We start from the raw sequence: 23,441 nt of genomic DNA on the forward strand, positions 1-23,441 counted from the left end.
GTGTAAGAAATCTCTCGCCATCTCTTTTTTTCCCGTCGAAGGACTTGCATTGTCAGAGAGTTTAAAGTGAAGGCAATCACGGTAATGTCTTGTTTGCCTATGCCACTCGGATTGTAAGATCTTGCATACTCTCCTCCCGTGACCTACAGAGGGGGTAAAGCCCCCAAACAGCTCCTTGACTTCGGGGGGTAATATTTTCACCCGGAGACAGTAACCGTAGGTCCTCGCTTGACAAGTGGAGATGGAAATCATGGTGGTGAGGAAGGACGAGCTCAAAGATGTTCTTGCGAATGGGCCCGAAATACAATGGTACTATGCTAATGTGTTCTGGCGGATGGAAGAACGCTTGGACGACGTCGGGTGTCCCTTCGTTTGCAATTCACAGTAGTCGCTCGTCAATCGGAAAAAGTCCCTAGATCGAAGGAGCAATTCCCGTCTGCCACTGACACTCGAAAGTGACAATGCCCGACAAAATACAGCTTCGCGACTGCCTCCAGTTTGCCAAAAAGCGAAACTGCTTTTCACGCCACCAGATGGCACCGGATTTCAAAAAGAGCACGACGCTTTCGCCGCCGCCAGGCGCCACCCACCAGGGCGAGGTTGAAGATGCCGCCCACGGGGCCGAGGGCGGCGGCCTCCCGCAGCAGCGCCCTGGCGCCCTCCTCGGTGGCCACGTCCGCCCGGCTCACGGCCACCTTGGCGCCGGCCATCCGCCAGCGGTGCAGGCAGAGGCGCTGGTAGCCCGTGCGGACGCCCGAGCGGGCCGTGAGCAGCAGCCTGCGGCAGCCCCGGGCCACCATCCAGTCGGCCAGCTCCAGGCCGAAGCCGCCCAGGCCCCCGGCCACCACGTAGCTCTTGTCCTCGAAGAAGTAGGTGCGCGCGTGGGCCTCCACCGAGAGGGGCCTGGCCGCCATCGTCTGCCGCTGGGGCTCTTCGGGCCGCACCTGGGAGAGGACGCGTTCGGTCGTAAGGCCCCTCGGCCAAATTCACGCTTTCTTTTTCTTACGAGTACCGAAAATATTGGTTTGCAAGTGCCGAAAACCGCGTGGTTTTTCTGGGGCAGGAAGTAAATAGAAAATAATTAATAATAATGATAATAATACTTTATTCGTACTTTGCAGGGGTTTATCCAGGCGCACAGGGTCGCAAAAGGCAGTGATGCCGATACCACGAAGGCTTGGAGTCCCAACCTGGGGCCCATTATCGCACACGCACGTGAAAAAAAAAGGAGGGGGGTGTGAGAGGGAGAAGAAAAAAAAAAAGAAAAAAAAAAGGGGGGGGGGTAATGTCAGAACCCATCACACGTGATAGGTCCAAGGTCGTGGCGATCAGGGGGAAATGTTTGTGTGAGTTTAGGCGGCAGCTGTCGCCACAGTGCTACAGCACGAGGTAACCACGAAGAAGCATGCCTTGCTGTTCGGGTGAGGAGGGGCTGCAGGCGGGCTGTGCGGTTGTTGAGGCGGGTAGCATCCACTAGCTCTTGGTGACCAGGAGCCAGGAGTCGACAAAGCAGACGGGTGGTGGCTGCCTGCACCCTCGATGCAAGGGGATGCCACAAGGCAAACCGCAGCAAGCCTTCTGTTGTAGCCTGGGTATACATGAAAGGCGTAAAGCCAAAGGCGTGCTGCGGCTGTAATATGTGTAGGCAGCACGCCGCTACACGCTGGCAAGGCGAACCCGGAGAGCGGCGGAGTGAGGCAGCCAGATGGCAGAGCAGTACTCTAGGCAGGGTAACACTAGGGCTGTATACAGCAGCCGAAACGCATTTGGTGGCATGCCAGTGGTGGTACGAGCAACAAATCCAAGCATGCCGCGGGACTTGGCGACTGTTCGGTGAACATGGGTTGCGAACGACAGCCGTGTATCGAGCTCGACACCAAGCACAGTCACAGAGGACACACGCGCCGAATTTCTCTGTACCCAAAAGTGAGTGCGGGTGCTCCTAGGGAACGGCACAGTCCAGCAAATGTCATTGCACAAGACTTGTCAGCGTTGACGGGCAAGTTGTGCTGCTTGGTCCATCGGTGACACATGTCAAGGTCGGCTTGGAGGGAGACATAGTCAGCGGGGCTGCGAATGGGCTGAAGTGAGGTAAGGTCATCAGCATACAGAATTGGGAAGCAGCTGAGACTCCGGGTGATACTGTCAATATATATCGTGAAAAGCGTCGGGCCGAGGACGCTTTCTTGGGGTACCCCCGCTAGGACAGCTGTGCTCGTAGAAACTGCGCCACGGTATATAACGCGTTGAGTCCGGTCACTGATGAAAGATGCAAGCCACGAGAGCACAACACCTGAGATGCCCTTAAGCTCAATGCTACCAAGCAGGGCAGTGTGAGGCAGGCGGTCAAAAGCACGTGACAGGTCAAGCTGTATGAGTTCGCTTGGGATACGCCGATCGAGGTGGGCACTGACTGTATGAACCAGGGCTTCGAGAGCAGTTTCACAACTGCGGTTGTGGCGAAAACCGTGCTGGGCTGGGGACAACAGTCCATGCTCCTCAAGATGGGCATGGATCTTTGCGTTCAGAATGCGCTCAAAGGTGCGGCAGACAATTGAAGTGAAGGCAATGGGCCGATATGATGACAATAGGTCAGCGCGGGCACCATGACCCTCGTGAACCGGTGTGATCTTCCACGCATCGGGTGTCATGCCGGAGTCCAGAATTTTTTGGGACATAGAACAAAAGAATTGGGCCATGGAGGGAAAATAAGATTTGAAGATCAAAGGATGGATGCCGTCGGGACCAGGACTTTGGAATGCATTGACGAGGGAGACAGCCTCTAGGACATCGTCAACGGTTATGTTCACGGTGGGCAACCTGGGTGAAACGGGTACTGTGGGCGATACAATGACGTCTGCGGGTCTGAGGACGGTACAGGATGGGTCAGGAGTAGCTCTCTACACGGAAGAGAAATGGCGGCTAAATGCTTCTGCAAGGAGAGATGGAGAAGAGACCGTGTCACCACTGAGGAGAAACGATGGACACTTGGACTGCTTTCGCTGGGAATTGACGTAAGCCCAGAAAAGCTTCGGCTCCTTAGCTGCTCTGCTGGCGATGTCCTCAACAAAGCACCGGTGAGCTATACGAATCTGCTGCTTGACCTCCCGTTGCCGTTGCTTGGCAGCTAGGATATCATCCCGGGAGTGGCTCTTCTTAGCACGGCGAAACAGATTGTCCTTGGACTTGCACATGGCAATGATGTCGCGTGTAATCCACGGAGCGTGGTGCTTGTGACGGAAGCGTTTAACTGGAACAGTGTCGGACGCAAGCGAGCACATTAGAGTGGTGAAGAGGTCATACATGTCGTTGATGTTTGGCTCAGATAGCACAATATCCCATGGGGTAATGGCAACAAGTCGCTGTAAATGACCGGAATCTAAATTCCTATAGGAATGAACGAGCCTGGCATGGGGGCCGCGAGTCGGGATGGATGCGGGCGTGGTGAGGTGAATGGCACAGTGGTCAGACGAACTTAGGCCAACTGTGATGGCACACTCCCGGACAAGTGTGGGGTCCAATGTGAAGCAAAGGTCGAGGTAGGAAGTACCACCAGCAGGGGAGGTGTAGGTAGGCTCAGTGTACAGTTGAATAAAGCCAGACGATTCTATAGTCTCAAGGAAAGAGTCTGATGCGGGGTCCTGTGGGACTTGGGTGAGGGGGTCACTCCAATCGATCTGGGCGTTGAAGTCTCCAAGAATGTAGACGTTGCGGAATGTGCTTCGCAAGGACATGACACGTTCAATCGACGAGTGGAGGAGGCTGTAGGATTCAGCACGCCGACCAGGCGGGCAGTAGGCGCAGACCACTAGGTATCTCTGGTGCTTGATGGTGACCTCGATGAAGAGCGATTCCAAGCTTTCCATTTCAAACTCCTGGCGCCGGCGGCACAATAGCGAGCTCGGTACCGCTACGAGCACGCCACCACCACGGGAGGTAGAGCGATCCCTGGGGAACACAGAATACTGGCCAAACGCGTCGAGCTGTCCGTCATGATTTGATGCATCCAGCCAAGTCTCACAGAGAGCGAAGATCGTGTTGGGCATTGATGCCATCGTTGTCTGGAGTTCGGGTATCTTGTTCCGAATGGATCGTGCGTTCGAGAACCAGATCATGGCACTGCTAGGAACCGAGCGCTGGGGCACAGTGGAGTTAGGAGGCGCCAGGGGTGGGGGACTTGCTGGTGGGGCTGCAGGGGTCGGGTCAAACCGCCGCGTAGCGCAAGCATCCACTGGGTCGAGGGGAGGGGTTGAGCACCGAGGAGCGGGCGTTGGGAACAGGGCATCGTCGAAGTCCGGGAGCTGGCAAGCGGCACAGTACCATTCTTCCGATGTCAACGACAGGCGTCTGTAGGAGCGGAGGGAGAGCGATTCACACTTCCGGTGCGGCCAGGCATTGCACTTGTCACATTGTAAAGCGGCGACACTGTCGTAGACGGCTCGGTCGCAGCGGGGGCAACTGGGACAAGGGCCAGGGTTCAGTGACACGTCACCGGCAAGCAGGAGCAGCAGAGTCTGCGGCTGACAGATCCGGGTAGTGCGGATCAGCGTCCCCTTAGGCTTAGTGCTCAGCCAGTAACCGAGCGAGTCCCGAGTACAGGCGCAGTCGGGGGTCCGTGTGACCAACACGGCTTGGGCGCCGGTACAATCCAGGCAATCACCGTCTCCTGATGTGACGGGCGAGAGGCGACGAAGTTGGAGAATGTTCACAGTACAAACAAGAAGGCGGAGGAGCGCAAAAACGCGTGAGTCCGCCATTGTAGCCGGTGCCAACAATGTTGACACCGGCTACAATTATTGTTGTTCAAAACGCGAGCCACCAATCACCTCTGCATGAAGACCGCGCTTCGTGCGGCAGAAGGAAATGGCGGGGCAGCTCTGAAATGAGCCGCCCATGGAAGCGAATGGCGCCTTAGTCGCCATTCGCTTCTAAGGGCGGCTCATTTGAGAGCTGCACCGCCATTTCCTTCTGCCGCACGAGGCGTGGGCCTCACGCACTGGTAACTTTGACGCTTGAAGAACTTTTGACACGTCGAGGAGCTTTACTTGGTTGCAGTCAGCAGTGCCTCCGACCGTCCGCCGAACGCGGCAGAAACAAATCGGGCGACGAAGGAAACGGCGGCGCTCCAGGGCGGATCGAAACGCGACACAATGGCGATTTTCCGAATTCTCTCCATAGGCTTGTTCACACACCCAAGTTTGGTTGCAGCCGAGCGCACTGTGCGCTGCTGTGCAGTCTAAAGGTCGGTTCACACACTTACAGTACTTACGACCGAATGCATTACCGCCTTTAGTGATCTCTTACGACGAGAATAGAGCTCAGAGGTAGAGAGGGTCCATCTCAAAACACGGGGAGGGTTTGTAATTTAATGGCGGAGATTAATCGCAACGGCGCATGCGCCGTGGTTACGCGTGGTAAGGAGAAAAGCGGGTGGAAATGCAGAGACGCTTGCAGATGATCGACGCTTTCGTCACCTCCTCGCAGCACGTATTGCAAATATAAATCACGTGATCCTGATTCCGCAGTTAGAGCCTCTCTGCAATGTAGGCTCCTTAACGACGAGAGAGCACAGTGGTGCCTTCTATCGGCTAGCCGTGGAACACACGCGATTGCGATATATTTCCTTTTTTTTTGCGGATAATTCTTTCGCTGTTGGTTCGAAGAGCTTTTGACAATGTTATAAACAACCATTTCACGTACACGGTATATGTACATTTGATCTCCCAAATGCTGCGAAACCTTCGCTCTAGTGAAACTCAATACCAGGGTTGCTTCATAGATGGCGCCAGGGTGTCCTCTTGCAAGATATCGCAGGAGGTCATACTGCACTTGGTCGCAAGCAGTCACAAGCGCGGTTGTTTGCGACCGAGTGCGAAAAGACACTCACTGCAGACACGACAGCAGATGTATTTCTAGACACGCCTCAAGTACGTTGCAAGTATGTTTGCCTCATACGTATGCTTCCAACGTGTGTGAAGACAGGGCGACAAATGGGACAGTCGTATGAAGGAAGCGCTACTGTAACACTGGCCAGAACGACCTGGCGAGCGGCGTGGGGCACCCACCTCGAGCACCACCTTGCCCACGTGCTTGCCGGAGGCCATGAAGCGGAAGGTCTCATCGACGCGGTCCCGGGCAATGCAGACGGCGTCCAGGGGCCGCACTGCGCCCGAGGCGATGCCCTCGCGCACCAGCTGGGCCACCCGACGCTTGTCCGCCGCCGCCCCGGGGTCGTCCCCGAACAGGGCTTTGAGGAACACCGCCATGCCCACGCCGTTGTTCCGAGACAGGTCGAACTTGCCGATCTCCAGGAAGCGGCCGTGGGTGGCCAGGCAGCGCACGCTCGCCAGCAGCTTCTCCTCGGCCAGCGTGTTCAGCACCAGGTCCACCCCTGGGCGTGTACGAGAGGGTTCTTAGCCCTCCCACAGGCTCACGGAGCTAGCCGTGTCTCTCGCACCGTCTTTTCGTCCGGTGAAAGCGGGACTTGGTAAGGCCGTCGTGGCCCGGGGTCTCGAGGTGCGGGGCAAACGAAAAAAGTTGACTCACCCCTTCCCTCGGTCGCGCGGAGGATGTGCTCTATGAAGGACAAGTCCTGAGAGCTCGCAAAGTTGCGGTGCTGCAGTTGTGGGAAGCGCCGCTTCAGGAACTCCCGCTTCTTCTGGGAACCTGCAGGCAACGCCGAGCGGACAGCGTGCGTGAGCAGTTTGGATGCCAGGGATCGGCACTTCTATTATCCCCACAGATTTTGTTTTCGTACCCCCTTTAGTACTTGGCCATGAAATGGCTTTGACTACCATATTTCTCGGACTATATTCCGTGAAATACCTTAACGAAATAAATGAGTGTGCAGGCGAGCTGGCGATAACTAATCCTAATGTAGCACCCGAGACTGTGGTGTGGAAAAATGAAGAAAATTATAGGTCTAAAAGAAACAGTAAACAAACTACATTTTCGTTTTTATAAGGAGGGGGCGGTTTAGTTTTTTCCATCAGTGCACAAGGTCGGTGTGTTTCTGTATTGCCGCCTGTCCTCCAAATCTTTTTTTTTAGAGGGTTTTGTAGTTAATTGTAAAAGAAAGTGTCTTTAAGTCATAGCCACTGCGAATAAAGGTTGTACGCTTAAGAGGAATGTTTCTACCGGTATCGACGTGTTGATATTAACAGGTCATTCAGTTGTTGTGCACACTAAGAGTCTATCCTTCAAGAAGTCGGTGAGATAAAAAGCGGGTGTATATAAGGAGCGAGAAAAATACACGATTTTAGCTTCGTTTGACAGGTTCTCCTCCTGCTGTCTTTTTTTCGACTTCAGATTCCTCATTTTTCCGCACCACAGTCTTGGGTGTTACATTATGATCAATATACTACACATGTTTAAAATGTTAAGTTTATGCAGTGCAGACTCTCTTAGCTTCGTATACAAGGTTTTGTTATTTCTGGATTGCTTATTACAATAAGACGCGAGATAGGTATTCTGTTAATGTCTGCGTATGGTAACGGTGACCTATGTACAATACAAGCTTTTTGTTTTTGTAAGCTAATGAAGAAGCGATTGCCAAGATGTGCTTTGCTTAAGAATTTTTTTACACATAGACTGGGCACCAGATAAGGATTATCCAAGCAAAATTTTTTTTTTTCAACCGAGATTTGCTTTTTGAGACTACACCAGTGCACGGCTCCTATATCGTGCCGCCGCGGTGGCGACGCTGTGCAGACGCAGACACTTCACTTCATTCGAGTCTGGTTTCTGCCCACGTGCAGTGCCCACACTTGGCGTAGACAAACGGGAAATCGTCTGTAAAACGCACTTCGATCCAGAATACCGGGCGTGGACTATAGGGTGAGTGATACAGTAAATGGTTAGCAGTCTCCTCGAAATAAATTCGACAAAACTAAAGTACAGGCAGACCGCTGAAGTCATAGATTTTAAATAATAATCTAAAGATACCATTCTTTCTGGCCGCTTTAGAATGGAGGGGCATAGACGTGGACATTGGTGGCCCCAGTAGATGGCCTCGACGGGTCCGTCTCGCGGGCTGAACATCGTCCGTAAGGTCTCAATCCAAGTCTTTTCTAGCTTACTTCGCAGGAAAGCGCCAGCGTCGTGCAATGTTTAGAAATAGATCGAGTTCACAAACAATCGAACGCAGCAAAGTGAAGACGCCCAACTTATCGTCCGTATTCTTCTTCTGCTCTTTTTTTGCTCTCATTATCCTCGTCTTGTCTCAAGACCTCCCCGGGGCGTTGAAGTAAGGAGGGTCCCACCCACCGACGGTGGTGAAGACGGTGCAGCCCATGGAGAGGGCGATGGAGATGGCGGCCTGGCCGACGCCCTCGCTGCCCGAGTGCACCAGCAGGGCCTCCCCGGGACGCATGGCGCCCCGCACCAGCAGGGCGTAGTAGGCCGTCGAGTAGGCGACGGGCACCGTCGCCGCCTCTTCCATGCTCCAGTCCGCCGGCACCTCCCACAGAAAGTCCGGGTCGGCCGCTACGGTGGTCGCCATGGCTCCGGCCGCCACCGAGCCCATCACCCGGCGCCCCGAGGGCTCGCGCCCGGAGAACTCCAGCCCCAGCACGCAGTCCGACGTCGCCAAGGTGTCTGCAACCCGAGATGCAATGAGCGACCCCTCTCGTCAATTGGTAAAAGGACGGGAGAATGCGCAACTTGCAGAGCTCAGACAGCTGCTCTTTAACCCTTTGACTGTCGTTTTTTTTCCACCAATGGGTGCTTTGCAGAGGTCGGGTTTTGCAATCCGAATAAAGGTTGATGCGCAGGGTTTTCTTAATTAACTAGCGGGAGCATGTACGGTGCATCCGAGCTGTACGGGTTTAGAAGCATCGATTGAAAATATTGAAAGCAAAAAGTTCTCCTGTTTTGTTCTTCGGTTTCATTTTGGAGTATCCGCTTATGCAATATTCCGGCGATTTCAAATTTACAGCCGGAGGTACTTTAGGGCTTCTCCATGGGACAGTTCGCTCTCATCTTGCGAATTCAACTCTCAGAGACGTTAAAAGCCTGAGTCAAAAGACCCGGCACTCCGATTGCCACTACAGCTGGAGCAGCAAACGCGTGAAATTTGCGAAATGACGAGCCCAAGAATATAGAGTCGTTAACGGTAACAACCTATTCCTCGGATGTCGATAGTGATCAAAGTTACCGAACTGAATTTCGAAACGTATCTTTTTATGTCCGTCACTGCGGGAGACAAACCTCTCCCTCCGAAGGACTAAAACCGATTTGTATCTTTGGCAAGCGACGTGCACCCACAGAAGAGGGCATCCGGGGGCAGCTTGCCCGTGGCCAGTATGATGTCACGGAAGTTGAGGGGCGCGTAGTAGACGCTACAGAGCACCCGGTCTTCCGAGGCCGGCCGGTACCACAGGGGGCTCTCGTACCACTGCAGGCTCGACAGGTCACCCCGGGTCTGCACGTCAAGGTACGCCTGGTCCGTCCACAGCCGGGGGGCGCCGCCTGTGGGACGACAGTAAGCCGTCGAAAAGGGGTCCACTCTCGATTGCGATAGTATGTATTGCACTTAGTTCGAGGGGCGTTCGGCATGCAGGTGAGCGTGGAAAGGAATTACAGCGGAGCCTAGATTACGGAGGGTTTCCCACTGCTGCATCGAGGTCACGTGGTTTACGGACCGCATTTGCAACACGAGCGTTGAGGCGGTGACGAGAGCGTCGATCGCCGGCAAACGTTTCCGCCTGCTTTCCTCCTCGCTACAATCAGTTGCCATTAGGAGGCATTCACCATCAATTTGAAAACGCTCCCCAAGGTTGAATATTGACTTTCTCTTCAATCTAGACTCTCTAGCCTTTACTCGACAACTGTCCCTGGCAACCGAGTGACACACAGAGAAGTTACGGAAAAAATACAAACACGTGCACCTGCTTACACTAATATTCGGATGATAGTAACACAGCGCTCAAGGATGTCATCTTTGTCACAAGTCTCTGTTAACTCGAGCCAGAGCACGGATCACCAACCGTTCGACACACACCCCTTTTGCGCAAAACGCGCGACTCAAGCACCGAAACCAATCGCCGTGGAGTCGGCCCCTAATGTTACCGCTCTTGTGGTAGAACTTTGCGCCCAAGTGCCGTCGTAACGAGCGACCTCGTCCCTTACCGAACGACGTCACTACGACGGTCTGTCGTCCGTTCACGTCAAGTTACGTTTGTTTACGCTCCGGCAGCCGATGGATGTCTCGTCATTCTGTCGTGCGGGTCTGAAACGCGGCCGTTTGTATTTTAGAACCTGCGCCCAGAGACGGTGCTGTCTCCTTCGGTCACTTCAGTCGGCAACGAGATGAGGACGGCAGGGACGAGCTTCACTTGCTACGTTTCCAGCGCGAGCTTCCTGCCCCGGACGACGCTTCAACGTCTCGTGCACCTCGAGCGTGCGCGTGTACGGCAGAGCACGACGGAAGGCACGGGATGGCGCCTTCAGCTACTCTTACGAGCCGGAAAACAGAGGCAGTGTTCCAAATCTTCCTCGCACGAATCCGAGCTACTCCGGCGGGTCGTGTTACGTAACATCACAGACAGAGAAATGTGGGACGCTGTTAGGCTTTTGAACGCCAAGGTAAAGAACTGCGCAATGAGGACCTTGAGGGACCAGGTTTGTCAGTGCATTGCGCCTCCTCGTCCTTCCCAGGGACAGGAACTCGTCGGGGTCGAAGGGGAGGACATCATTTTCGTCTTCTTGACTTTGTTCCTGTTGCTCCTGGTCTGGTCTCACAGGCGCAGCTTCAAGCGCCGTTCTGGCAGCATTGTCCGCCTCTTCGTTGCAATATATGCCGGAGTGTCCCGGCACCCATCCAAATCGAAGGACGCGTCCTTCATCTGAAAATTGTTGGCATAATTCTCGCAGCTGTCGGACGGTGTTGCTATAGGTGTCAACCTTGTCGCATTCTGCGTGTGCCTCCTTACTATCAGTGAATACACACACGTGTTTGTAAGGGGCTTTTGTCTTGTTGCAGTGTGTGGCCACTTGTTTGGCTCCTGCCGGTATAGCTGGTAGCTCGGCTTCCTTGAAGCTACATTCACCCTTAAGTACTTGGCTGCATGTCATCTTAGAGTTTAAATTGAAACCATCCAATGGCTCCTTGTCCGTCTCCTCGCAGTGCAGCATCTGTGTATGCGTACAGGTTGGTGAAATCTTTGCTGTACTCTCGAACAAAGTCGATGTGGTCCATGACTCTTTCAAACCGCCGCTTTTCGTGGTCCTTCCCCATGTTGCGAGCCAGTGGGGCAAATGTAGTAAGCTGCATGGTTGTATCTTCGAGGCTTCGGTTTGGGAGCGTCGGAAGGTGATCCGCTGCGTAACCAATATGTCGCAATATGGCTCTTCCCGCTTCTGTGGTCTTGAGTCGGTTCAGTTGCACGTCCTTGAGTGCGTCTGCCCGCTCTTTGAGAGTATTGAGCTTAGAGTGTATGTGCAGGTCTTCTATTTTTGCGAATCGTGGAAGTCCGCTAATTGCTCTCATAGCTTCCCTGTTGAGCCTTTCAAGTTTTAGGACTTGTGTTTGTGTAACTCTATTCTAATTGTATGCATAGAGTGCTTTCGAAGTCAGAAGCGCCAGGGCTAGGGTACGTGTTACCTTTTCTGTGGCTCCCCATTTCTTCGTGGCCACTCTTCTGATTAAGTGCAGCGTGCACTTCCAGGATTTTGTTAAACTCTTCATCCAGGTATGGGGCCTTCCGTCTTGATCGAGGAATAGTCCGAGAATTTTCAAACTTTCAACTCTCTGTATCTCATCTCTCTTCATTGTAAGGCGTATGTCCTGTGTTTCTGTCTGAGATTGAATGTGTCGGTTGCCCACCACTATATATGAGGTCTTATTTGGTGCTGCCGACATGCCTACGGAATCCAGAAGCTCTACGATGCTATCCAGTGCCTCCTGTAGTAGCTCTTCTTGTCTTCCGACTTTTGGTCCAGATTGTGATATCATCTGCATAGATAGTGAAGCAGAGGTCTTGGATCCGGGCCAGGCGAGGTGGGAGATCGGTCATGACTAGGTTGAACAGCGTAGGTGAAAGGAATGCGCCTCGAGGGACTCCGACCCCATTCGGTGTTCTTGGACCTGCGGTGTTTCCCTTTTTGACTGTAAATTTCCGTCCCTCCAAGAAGGATTTGATGAAGTTGAGTGGTGCTCCTTGGATACCATGGTCGACTGCGCTGCCGATTATTGATAAGTGTGGTACGGAGTCAAACGCTTTTTTGACGTCCACTGCTACAACGATGCCTGGATCAACTTTGGAAGGTGTTTCCAGCACATCCGTGTAGATCATCAAAAGACAATCTTGAGTCCCGAGGTGTCTTTGGAAGCCTGTTTGCGTGTAGTGGAATGTGCCATTGCTCTTTAGAATGTGCTGAATTCTGTATAACGCCATTTTTTCTGTGAGCTTGCATAAATTCGAGGTGAGGGAAATGGGTCTCATGTTAGCAAGCGACGTTGTGGGTTTGCCTGGTTTAGGAATCAGGATGACCCCAGGACGTCTTACACTATTCTGGAACTTGACCTGTGGTCTAGACTTGGTTGATCCATGTTAAGAGCTCCTCTGAATGTTCGTCTGGCAGGTTCTTAAGGAGAGCATAGGTAATGCCGTCTGGACCTGGTGTGCTCTTGGTTTTGCATTGCCTTAGGGCTGTGATCAGCTCCCCCATAGAAAAGTGGGCGCTGGCAGGATCCCCCGGTGCCCAAATATTAAAAAGAAAATTGCACGTCAAAAGTACCTTTATAACAAACAACCCATCAAACTAATAGCCCCTTCCCCTGGCAAATGCTGAGCGCTCCACGCTAGCGGTCGTCGAGCGGTCGGCATCCGTGAGCGATCGGTCACGTGACCCATCCCAGTGGCACGCGCTGCGCAGAAAATCGAGCGTAACGCTCTCAGCGCCACGGCTTCCAGAGCGTCTGCTCTCGCTTTTAAACAGTTGCGGTTCCCATTGCTATCTTGCTGAAAGCATGAAGTACTGATCGGAACTTTATGCTTTGACAAACAATTGTCTGTTTACTACTTGATTAACGGTGACCCCGACGTTAAGACACAATTTATTTTTCCTTACAGTTATATAAGCCCGATGAAGACAACTAGAAGTACAATTGTACGAGCCGTAAGATGCTATTAAGCAATACCTAACACGTATGCCGTAAAGCGATCGTCATCTCCGAAGGCGACTTCCATCTGCGGAGTATTTGACGTGTTGTCTTCTAATTATTCCAATTACATTACAGAGACCACAAAACGAACAAACGACATACCTAGCTTTTCATCCGAATAGGCGCGCACAACGTTTTCCACGCAACGCGGTATCTTGGGCCTCTTCGCTGGCCATCCAAACGACTCGGCAAACACTTCGCCGAGAATGGCTGCCTCGTCGTCACTCGAGCTGGAGCTAAGCTGGTATCCTCGTCGCTGTCTCTGCGTTTTATTAGACCTCCTGAAATTAACTGCAACGATGTCATCGCCGCAGTATGCTCCGGCGAGTCGGTCATGACGAGGGGAACGAAAGCCAGCACACCAAGAGAGCCCACCTAGCAATCCAAACAAAAAAGCCGCGAAACTCCTTCACTCTCCCGCGGGAATGTCGATAACGAAACTGAAACGTTGCGAGAGACAACTACAGATCGCACTCCTCCGAAAAAGGCTGCGCGGAAAACTACTCCGGACCGCTAGACGCGCTCCGCCACTTTTCCACGGAGCGGTTGGAGCCGCTCGGCAAGCGCCCCACTGGCTCCAGATCTACAAGCCGCACACGGAGACATTGCTCTCATCTCGCGAGGGAAACAAAAAACCGCGCGCCGAGCGCTCGCTATATGCCAGCTGAAGGGGCTATAAACTTTGGACTTCAAAAACGCGCAAGCAGCCATCCCGTGTAAAAAGAAAATAGAAAATATAGACACGAGTGCCCCCCCCCCCCTCCTAAACGGACATGAAAAAGCGAAGAAGGGGTGCGTAAAGTTAAAGTTTCCCAAACAGCAAACAAAAAGAGCGACCACGAAAAGCGCAGAGAAACACACACACACACACACAAAAAAAAAAGCAGAAAAAAAGTCAATGTCAAGACAAGTTGTTGGGAGTAACTGTTGGGAGCAGTCTCCACTCGAAGTTTGCTTTTCTCTTCGCCCAGTGCTTTCCAATTGCTTAATACAGAAGTCGCGTCGGATACTTCCTAACCACCGCTTGCTCTATTTTCTTTGTTAGCTCTTTTTCATTTGACTTCCGCCTGCTAATCTGGAAGTGGTAACCGTCTTTGCCATTCTTTCACAAGCTTGAAATGATTCCTTGGCGCAGAGTAGATTTTAGCGATCATCGAACTTCTGCCTGCGACCATGGGGCATTCGCGGCTGGACAGGCGGCGGCGCTCGCGTGCAACCAGTGATCCTTGCTGCGGCTCTCTTTTTTTCTTTGTGTACGGTTCCGCTGGTTTTGTTTGGACTCCGGCTTCACGGCAGCAAAATCACATTTCTTTCAAGGAACGATGGCCATATGCAGATTGTGGTTTTATGTGAAGACGAAAAAGCTTCACTAAAATGGCAAGATTTGTTTTTCGCGATCGCCTGGGTGCTTCCATGTTGTAAACGTCGTCGCCTGGAACATTATCGGTTATTTGCAGGTCATAAATGCCTTTCGCGGCCCGCTGAATAATGCATTAACATGCATTTACCGTAGTTTCAAGAAAATAATTGTTCATTAGGAAGCCCCGGCGTCAAAATTTGCGGTAGGCCCGGTTTTAACATAGCGAATTACGGGATAATCGAAGAAAAATGCGTGTACGACGGACTTCGTTATAAACGGATTCGACTAAGAACAAACACGTCAGAGGCAGCAAAGTCTTTTCTCCTTTTTGTATGCGCTGTTAAACATTTTCGGTCAAAAATATGTGCCCGATTGTGAAGTCGTGATTAGTTCAAAAATGTATTGTCGGTTGATTGCGCGCAAGCTGTGGCGCCACATCCAATCAGAGGCCGAGAATGTTCTCGCTTACAATGATCGGAACTGGACCCCAGGGAGTACTAGTCCCTCGGGTAAAAAGGCTGCATGGAGCCCCACTCACGTGACAGCGTCACGGTGTGCCTGAAAGAGCCCCACTTTCCGTCGCGGTAGACGTTCATGACTAGGTCACGTTCCACGAGCTCCTTATGCTCCGAGCTGGCCAGCTGGAAGTTGGCCACTGGGTTTGCGCCGCCTTTGAGGCTGGCATTGAAGATGCACCTGGGCGGAAGACCACACTAAATTTAGGTGATCTACAGTTAAGTATGTCATGGTTCGGTACACGGTTTTTAGGTCCATTATATTGTTAGGTCCAAGACAGCTAGGTCAACGACGGTTAGGTCCGATGAAGAGGTCGAAGACGGTTAAACCAAAGACAGTTTAAAGACAGTTAGGTTCACGATGGTTGGTAAGAAGGTCGTTGGGTACACAATGGTTAGTTACATTACGGTTAAGTGCACTGCCCAACCCATCGTGAACATGACATCCACACTTTTTTGTGCATTACTTATACAGACTACTGCAATGTACCAAACTGTATGTGCTGCGTTTCAGCTCCACTTAAGCATGTTTCAAAGGTAGAAGTCTCAATGACATTGTGGTTTCTATGTCAAAGAAAGAGGAGACTTCCAACCTAACTGCCAGCTAACACTATGATTGATAAGACCGTGGTTAGGAACACTTAAGCAGTCTGTGGAGCTCAAACGCACAACCGAAACCTATCTCGGATGTTTGCACACTGCCGGAACCGTTCGCATCCATAACTTGGACTCCCTACCTGATGTGGTCCCCTCCAGTCTCCTGCCTTAGGCAGTTGGTGAGCCCGACGACCCCGCTGGTACCCTCGTCCTCGGCCACCAGCCAGACGTTCTCACCCGCCGGCCTCTCCTGGTACTCTGTCGCCTTGGCTTTGAGCTCTTCCACCCAGCCGAACCCGCCGCTTCCGACCCGAATCACTGCCTGCTTTTCTGCACCGGCCGGAGTCGCCGGCCTCTTTCTGAACAGCAGGAGCGCAGACAAATTGTTGGACCGGAGGCCCACGAGCCGAAAGCCACGCTCCCCGAAGGCAGCCTCGACGAAGTCTCGAGAGTGCACCCTAAACGGCACCTCGCCCACAGTCGACAGGAACATCTCGGCGGGCGTGAGCGCGGTCCGCAGAGACAGCAGAACGAAGCCGCCCTCCCTCGACTGAGCCGCGAGCGCGTCTGTGAGCGCCTCCAGCGCGTTGCTGCCAGCTACGTAACGAGCTACCAAGAGGTCAGCCTCAGGAAGGGCGGTCTTCGACGGAGACGCCACGTCCCAGGCGACCTTCTTCGCGTCTTTCGGAACTTGCTCTGCCGTCAGAACATTCGGCTGCGGATGTGCGATTGTCAGGTCCGTCTTGAGGAGGATGTGGGACAGCGCCAGGAGGTTGGATACCTGGGGCGCCAGGAGGAAAAGCCCCGCATCCGCGGCCATCTCGAGGACTTTCAGCTTCTCGACGCCGGTGTTCTCGACGACCACGTCTAGAAGGTGCCGTAATGGGTCCTCCTCCAGGAGGGCCGTGTTGAGGAGGTCCCTCTCGAGGTTTTTCTTGTGGGCCGACAGGGCCGACTGGACTGTGGCCACCAGAGAGCTTGCCGAGTTCTTGGCCTCCTTCTGGACGCTGGCCAGGACGCGCAACAGCCCGAGGTTCTCGGCCAGGCTCTCCAGGTACTTCTGGAGGACCTGCTCGGGCGCCTCGCGGAACACGTTCATCATGTCCGAGATCTGAGCATTGTTTTTGCCGCACGACTCGAGCACGCGGCGGGCAACGCCGCAGCAGACCGCTACATACTCGCGGACCGCAGCCTCGCGCTGGCGGCCGGCCGATTCGTCGTCCAGGTACGGCACGAACTGGTACTCCTCCAGAAACGGCTCCTGCTGCACGCCCTGGCGGGGCGCCACGTCGACCTTGAGGCCCTTCATGGTCACGCCGCCAGCGTGGCAGACGTTGAGGTGCTTCTCGTAGACCACATCCACCCCTGTTCGAGAAGCGTGAAAGGGGGAGGTTTTCGCTACTTTGCAAAAAGAGACACCGAACAAATTTATAGTTCCTGAGACGAGCTGTACAGCCTAATGGTATTGGCGAGAATGGGTGCAGGATTGTTTCACGATCTAGTGATCGCAATTTTTGTGTGTTTTTCTTTTAGTAAGAAAGAGCATATATGTAAAGTACTATTGTTGTGGAAGGTTCTGTTTTGGAGCACTAACCTATGTGGTAAAATTAGGTGCATACTAATAAATAGCCTTAGAAGTAAAATGTGAAATAGTGCTGATCTCGTGCTTAGGCTAACAGAGTTGCGAAGTGCATGTCGTGGGAACCACTGGTTACCTTCCCCCGAGAAGGCGTAAGCCGCGAACGTTCCGACCGAAGTCGTCTGGCTACGAGCCTGCTCGCTCCGTATTGCGTCGGGGAGAGTACGCCACCATGTTAGCGCACTCTCTCGCACTCCGCCGCGCGTCTCCCGATTTCGGGGAACAAGCGAGGTCACGTGACACTCGGGCCTTCCCTCCTCGAAGTCGACGGCCGTCTGCCGAGAGCTCTGGCCCAAACACCTGCAACGACGGTTAGCGGCGTGAGCTCAACCCACAGGCGATGATTCCGCTCGAATATCCCTTTGGCTCTCAGGTAGGCGGGCGCTCCGGGCTCTCTGTGTCCACGCCTCGATTGACCGCAGTGTCTTGTTGGCGACCTCTGTTTCCCAATAAACGCTGTTGGATACCGGGATCATCGTTGTTAGCATGGCGTTGGCGAAGCCGGTGCGGCGACGCGACCGCCCTCACTTGTAGCTGTCGGCCGCGTGGTAAGACGGGCATCGGGCTCCCCTTTGAGCACCAGTCCCCGGACGTAAAGGTACGTAATCCTCCCCACAATGTGTATCGAACTGGCTGAAGCTAGCCCCCCCCCCCCTCCGCCCCTCCCCCGCCCCTCCCCCGCCCCCAGTATACCTGGTTATTTTTTTGTTGTTCTTCAACATTTCAACCGAGACACATGGCGTCGCACCAAACTACCATATGTTGCACTGAGTGGTTGCACCGAGCAACTAGTCTTGAACAATAGATAGCATGAAGGACAGACAAGAACAAGAAGACGAGACTATACCACTAGTTTCATCTTAGTGTTTCTGTCCTTGTCTGTCCTTTGCGTTATTTGTTGTTCATAAGGTTCATCCAGTGAGCCCACTTTAACATTTGAGTAGAGCTGCCAGTGTAGCTCCAAGCTGCCGGTGTTGCACCAAGGTGTGCCAAGCTGCCAGTGTCGCACCGAGGCATTGCACTGAGCTACGTCAGCGTCGCGCTGAGCCACCCACCTTGGTCTCCCACTGTGCCGACGACCTTGGCATGGACTGCAGGGTCGACCTTGCAGGAGTGGATCCTGACGGGCAGGTTGAAAGAGCGCACGGGGTTGCTGAAAATGCTGAACTGCAGCATGGTGTCCAGGAAGGTCACCCAGTTGTCCTCCCACTTGAGTTTGCCGTAGGGGTCTGCATCAACGGGCACACAATTGCATCCGATCAAGGGAAGAATAGAGGCTACCATTTGAAAAGAATTTGCACAAATCGAACGAAGCATCTAATCTTAAAGAATCCTTCACACCATTGCGACTGCTTGTGACCGAGTGCGTTACAGTCTCTTGAGGTGTCCTGAGAAAAACACTGACGCCATGTGGAACACTTGCGATTCCTGTATAGTTTATTTTTTCGCGGGTCATTCTTTTCTTGTTGGCTTGAAAAAATTTTGGCAATGTTATGAAGGATACTTTTTTAGTGATAGTATCTACATTTGATCTCACAAATACCGCGAAACATTCGCTCAAATGAAATATGTTTCTACTGGCACCTCTTAGATGGTGCCAGCGTGTAAGTCTGTTCTGTCGTAAGATATCGCGAGGGGTCCTAATGGCTTTGGTCGCAAGCAGTCGCAAGTGTGTGAACCAGTCTTAACAATAACCTATAGACCGGATAAGTGCCCTGCCCCTCATGGGTTCCCGAAACACGCTCATGGCAGGAAATCACCGCCCTCTCGGACTTACGCAGGATGTCGGCCTTCAAGATGCCCTTGAAGCTTCCTGAGTACTCGTATCCGCGAAGGCGTAGCTCCTTGTAGATGTCTTCGGCGTCGAGGTCAAAGGTCACGGTCTCCGGGGGCCCGGAGGGCGCCTCGTCGTCCAGGAGGTACTGCCCGTTTTCGGCCAGGAAGATGCGGCCACTCGCGGCCACCGTGCCGGCCTCGTACACCTCGAACTCACCAGACACACGCATCACGTTTACCATGAGGCGCACTAAATCTGCATAACGACAAAAAAAAAAAAATACATGCGAGGCGTGAGAAAAAAATGTAATTGACTGAGGTACTTCGATTATGGTCACCATGGACACCACGAATCTTCGAGAGTTAAGGAACGTTATGCAGATCTTTTAATTTAAGCGTTATGCTTAGATTATTGAACAGTGTCGTTCAAATTGTTCACAGTACGGATTGTCTTTTCTTTTTAAAGATGGGTTTTTGCGAAGTGCCGAGTGATAAATAATCTGTACTTCGCTCGAATATCCCCGTCACGCTGATGCTGCCGAGTGTATGGGAGCAGAGAGCTCGCTAAGCAGCCTAGCGCGTTTTGTTTCTCTCGGTCCCCACCGTTGAATTGAAATGAATATAAATCGCATCATTTATGGTGGAAGATGTACACATGTGTGTGGACGCCATACACATCGCAGCTGTCTGATAGTCTTCTTCCTGCCTTGGTCGTAAGCGGCGCCACTTCGGTCGCAGGCCACTTTAGTGAATGGCCAGTGGTAGCCCGTCTCGGCCTCGGTTTCCCGCTTTCTCTACGGGAGACGCTTTTGTTTTAGAGCGCAGCTCTTAGGCGCCCGTTTCCGGCTTGAGCAGCGAAGCCGTCGTCGTCGCCGTCGCCGTCGGCGTCGGCGTAACCGCGCGGTGCATTATGGGTAAATTTCCCCGCTAAATCTAGCGGAAAAATTTCCCCGCTAAATCTAGCGGAAAAAATTCCCCCTAAATCTAGCGGAAAAATTTCCCGCTAAATCTAGCTGAAAAAAGTTCCCCGCTAAATCTAGCGGAAAAAATTCCCCGCTAAATCCAGCGGAAAAAATTTCCCCACTAAATCTAGAGGAAAAATCTCCCCGCTAAATCTAGCAGAAAAAATTCCACGCTAAATCTAGCGGAAAAAATTCCCCGCTAAGTCTAGCGGAAAATTTCCACGCTAAATCTAGAGGAAAACATTTCCCCGCTAAATCTAGCGGAAAAATTTCCCCGCTAAATCTAGCGAAGAAATTTCCCCGCTAAATCTAGCGGAAAAAATTCCCCGCTAAATCTAGCGGAAAGATTTCCCCGCTAAATCTAGCGGAAAAAATTGCCCGCTCAATCTAGCGGAAAAAATTTCCCCGCTAAATCTAGCGGAAAAAGTTCCCCTCTAAATCTAGCGGAAAAAATTTCCCCGCTGAATTTAGCGGAAAAAATTTCCCCGCTAAATCTAGCGGAAAATTTCCCCGTTAAATTTAGCGGGGAAATTTTTTCCGCTAAATCTCCCCCTCCTCCTCCTCCTCAAGAGCTGCGCTCTAATCCGGCGTTACAGGGAATTGTAAACGGCTTTCATTTTTTAGAGCGCAGCTCTTAGGCGCCCGTTTCCGGCTTGAGCGGCGTCGCCGTCGCCGTCGGCGTAACCGCGCGATGCATTATGAGAAATGTCCCATAATGCACCGCGCGAGCCCCCCACCGGGGTCACGTTACCTCGTGGGGGGCACGTGACCCCCCGAGGTAACGTGACCCCCCGAAGTCACGTGACTCCCCTGAGGTCACGTGACCCCCGCCGATGTCCCGTGACCCCCCCCCGATGACGTCATCTTCACTGATGACGTCACCGGCATCCACATCGTCATCGTCACTGATGACGCTATCACTGATGACGTCATTAGTGACGTCACTGGCATCCACATTGTCATCGTCATCATCACTGATGACGTCACCGGCATCCGCATTGTCATCATCACTGATGACATCATCAGTGACGTCACTGATGACGTTACCGACATCCGCATCGTCATCGTCATCATCACTGATGACGTCATCAGTGACGTCACTGATGTCTTCACCGGCATCCGCATCGTCATCGTCATCATGACTGATGACGTCATCAGTGACGTCACTGATGACGTCACCGACATTCGCATCGTCATCGTCATCATCACTGGTGAAGTCATCAGTGACGTCACTAATGACGTCATCGGTATCCGCATCGTCATCGTCACTAATGACGTCATCAGTGACGTCAGTGATGACATCATCGACATTGGGGGGTCACGTGACCTTGGGGGTCATGTGACCCCCCAAGGTCACGTGACCCCCCTGGTCAGTTGAACCCCCCCAGTACCCTTCCCTCCTCCTCCTCAAGAGCTGCGCTCTAATTCGGCGTTACAGGGAGTTGTAAACGGCTTTCACTTTTTTCAAATCGTTTTCTGGGTGGGACACATCATGTAGAACTTGTCACTTGCCCTACACGCGCTGCATAAAAAATGCTGCGTCATAGATTCATTTGAGGCCTAAACGGCAACAAGAGCAGTTGAATGTTCTTGCTGAGCGTATGCGCGCGACGAAACGGACAGACCTCTGGGACGGGTGTTCCAGCCAGCGTCCACAGGGACCCGAGGAGATTGCCGACCAGAAACTGCACGCCCTTGGGGCCCTAAGACCGAGGGACCGAGGGACCCTTGTTTTTTGTTTGTTTCTTTTCTCCTCTATTGCGTCGTCTGCGCTGGTGGAGACATTTCAAGCACAGGCTGCTCAAGCACGTAAAATAGGGGGTATTTACTGGACGCTTATTTTAAGAATGAAGTTTAGGACGGATGCTCAAATCTAGCTGACATTAACAGTCTGCCAAGGCAGGCAAAGTTGATGGTGCGGAATATATGGCGCAGAAGAACTATAGAATCTCGGCGTCAGCACGCGCTCAGCAGTCGCGCACACAACTATAGGCGTCAGTGAATATTTTCTATAGGACTATCTGTTGCATTGTGTCGCAGCACTTGCCGTGCTGTGCGTACTTAGGTAAAAGGGATCTTGCACCAATCAAACCACCATATGCAGAATTGCAATGTAAGAAAAACGGGAACATTTTTTCCCATTGCCACACTGGGGTTAAACATGCGACGTGTACAATAGGACGGGCCGAGTCCTACGGGACAGAATAATGTCAACAACATATTTTCCACGAGCACCTAAGTTTCGCGAATCTTGCAACTTCACAATATTGCAAAAAATTAATTGCACGAATATATGAGCCCCTCCTAAAGAATACAAAGAATATCACTCTAAATCGCGAAATTAGGTGTCTGAAACAAATTCCTAATACCCACTGATGTCGAAGTTTGTGAAATAATAGGCCCGTGAAGATTAAGTTATTTAGTGACCAAGCTATCCAAGACAGGCTGGAGGGTGCTACGGTTTAATCATAATGCAGAGAAATTGACGGGACACGCGAAATGGAAACTTGATTTTAGATCAATGTTCCGTTCCAACACTCTTCGCGGTATTCGCGCATAGAAAGGCATCCGACGAAAGCTTACTAATGTGGGCCGGCACAGATTCCAGTGGAGATTTTAAGCCAAAAGCGCCGATGCCCCGCGGCGTTGCATCATGGCGTGGACGTACCGCACTTAGGAGGGATGGTGGCCCTGTGCAGGGTGAGGTCCTCGAAGACGACGGGCACCTGGGTGTAAGGCTTGCCCGACAGCTTGGCCAGGGATTTCCAGGCCAGCACCATGTACTTCGTGGCCGGGAACAGCACCCGCCCGCCGATTTGGTTCCCCGCCAAGTAGGCGTCGTTCTCCCCGGCGACCTCTAGGTCGAACTCCACCACTTCTTCGGAGACCTGTGGGACGGAAAGGATAAAACTAATTTCAACCGGTGTGCAAAATCTATACGACACAATCCGTAGAAACAGCTGCCGAATCGAGGCCCGTGGGAAGGCGACGGATGCATTTGGAAGGGACCGAGTACGCTGTGCAGCCTTGGTACCGTTTACAAGAGGACAGACTGGTACATTACATGTTGAATAAACCTGAGACTGGGGCAGAAATGAGCATAAATAGTCGAAGGGACAGAAAAGGAGAGGATAACGTTTCAAACTCAGCTACCAGGTTTATTTAGTCCGCCTCCTTATATTGCGACGCGCGTTGCCGAGCGAGCGCGTGCGTGGCCGAGTAGTTAGAGTGCTTGGCTGTCGCGCGAAGGATCCGGGTTTGATTCCAGGGAGCGGAATCTTTTATTTATTCTTTCTACTTGTCCTTCTCGTAAATTCGAGAACCTTCTTGTCCAATCTAGTTACGAATGTTCTATGAGCCGAATGTCCTAGGTTGAATGTTCCAGAGAAACACGCGGGTACGAAAGGTGCTCCGCGTGGCGAGCCGG

The 23,441-nt window shown here is 52.5% G+C and overlaps 1 protein-coding gene across 1 annotated transcript in view; it reads right to left on the bottom strand.

Annotated features, from left to right (window-relative positions):
* LOC8036850 (fatty acid synthase) overlaps positions 1 to 23,441 on the bottom strand; it is a 161,213-nt gene that overhangs the window by 32,583 nt on the left and 105,189 nt on the right. The window contains exons 13-22 of the mRNA XM_029993281.4: positions 22,683 to 22,902; positions 19,054 to 19,308; positions 18,332 to 18,505; positions 15,778 to 17,002; positions 15,064 to 15,221; positions 9,265 to 9,468; positions 8,266 to 8,595; positions 6,547 to 6,666; positions 6,066 to 6,391; positions 591 to 944 (exon numbers count right to left, since the gene is read on the bottom strand). Coding sequence (XP_029849141.2) covers positions 591 to 944; positions 6,066 to 6,391; positions 6,547 to 6,666; positions 8,266 to 8,595; positions 9,265 to 9,468; positions 15,064 to 15,221; positions 15,778 to 17,002; positions 18,332 to 18,505; positions 19,054 to 19,308; positions 22,683 to 22,902 — 3,366 coding nt within the window. The remainder of the gene's footprint in view (positions 1 to 590; positions 945 to 6,065; positions 6,392 to 6,546; positions 6,667 to 8,265; positions 8,596 to 9,264; positions 9,469 to 15,063; positions 15,222 to 15,777; positions 17,003 to 18,331; positions 18,506 to 19,053; positions 19,309 to 22,682; positions 22,903 to 23,441) is intronic.

This window comes from Ixodes scapularis, unplaced genomic scaffold (genome assembly GCF_016920785.2).
Source record: "Ixodes scapularis isolate PalLabHiFi unplaced genomic scaffold, ASM1692078v2 PGA_scaffold6__148_contigs__length_123643588, whole genome shotgun sequence".
Lineage (NCBI taxonomy): Eukaryota > Metazoa > Arthropoda > Arachnida > Ixodida > Ixodidae > Ixodes > Ixodes scapularis.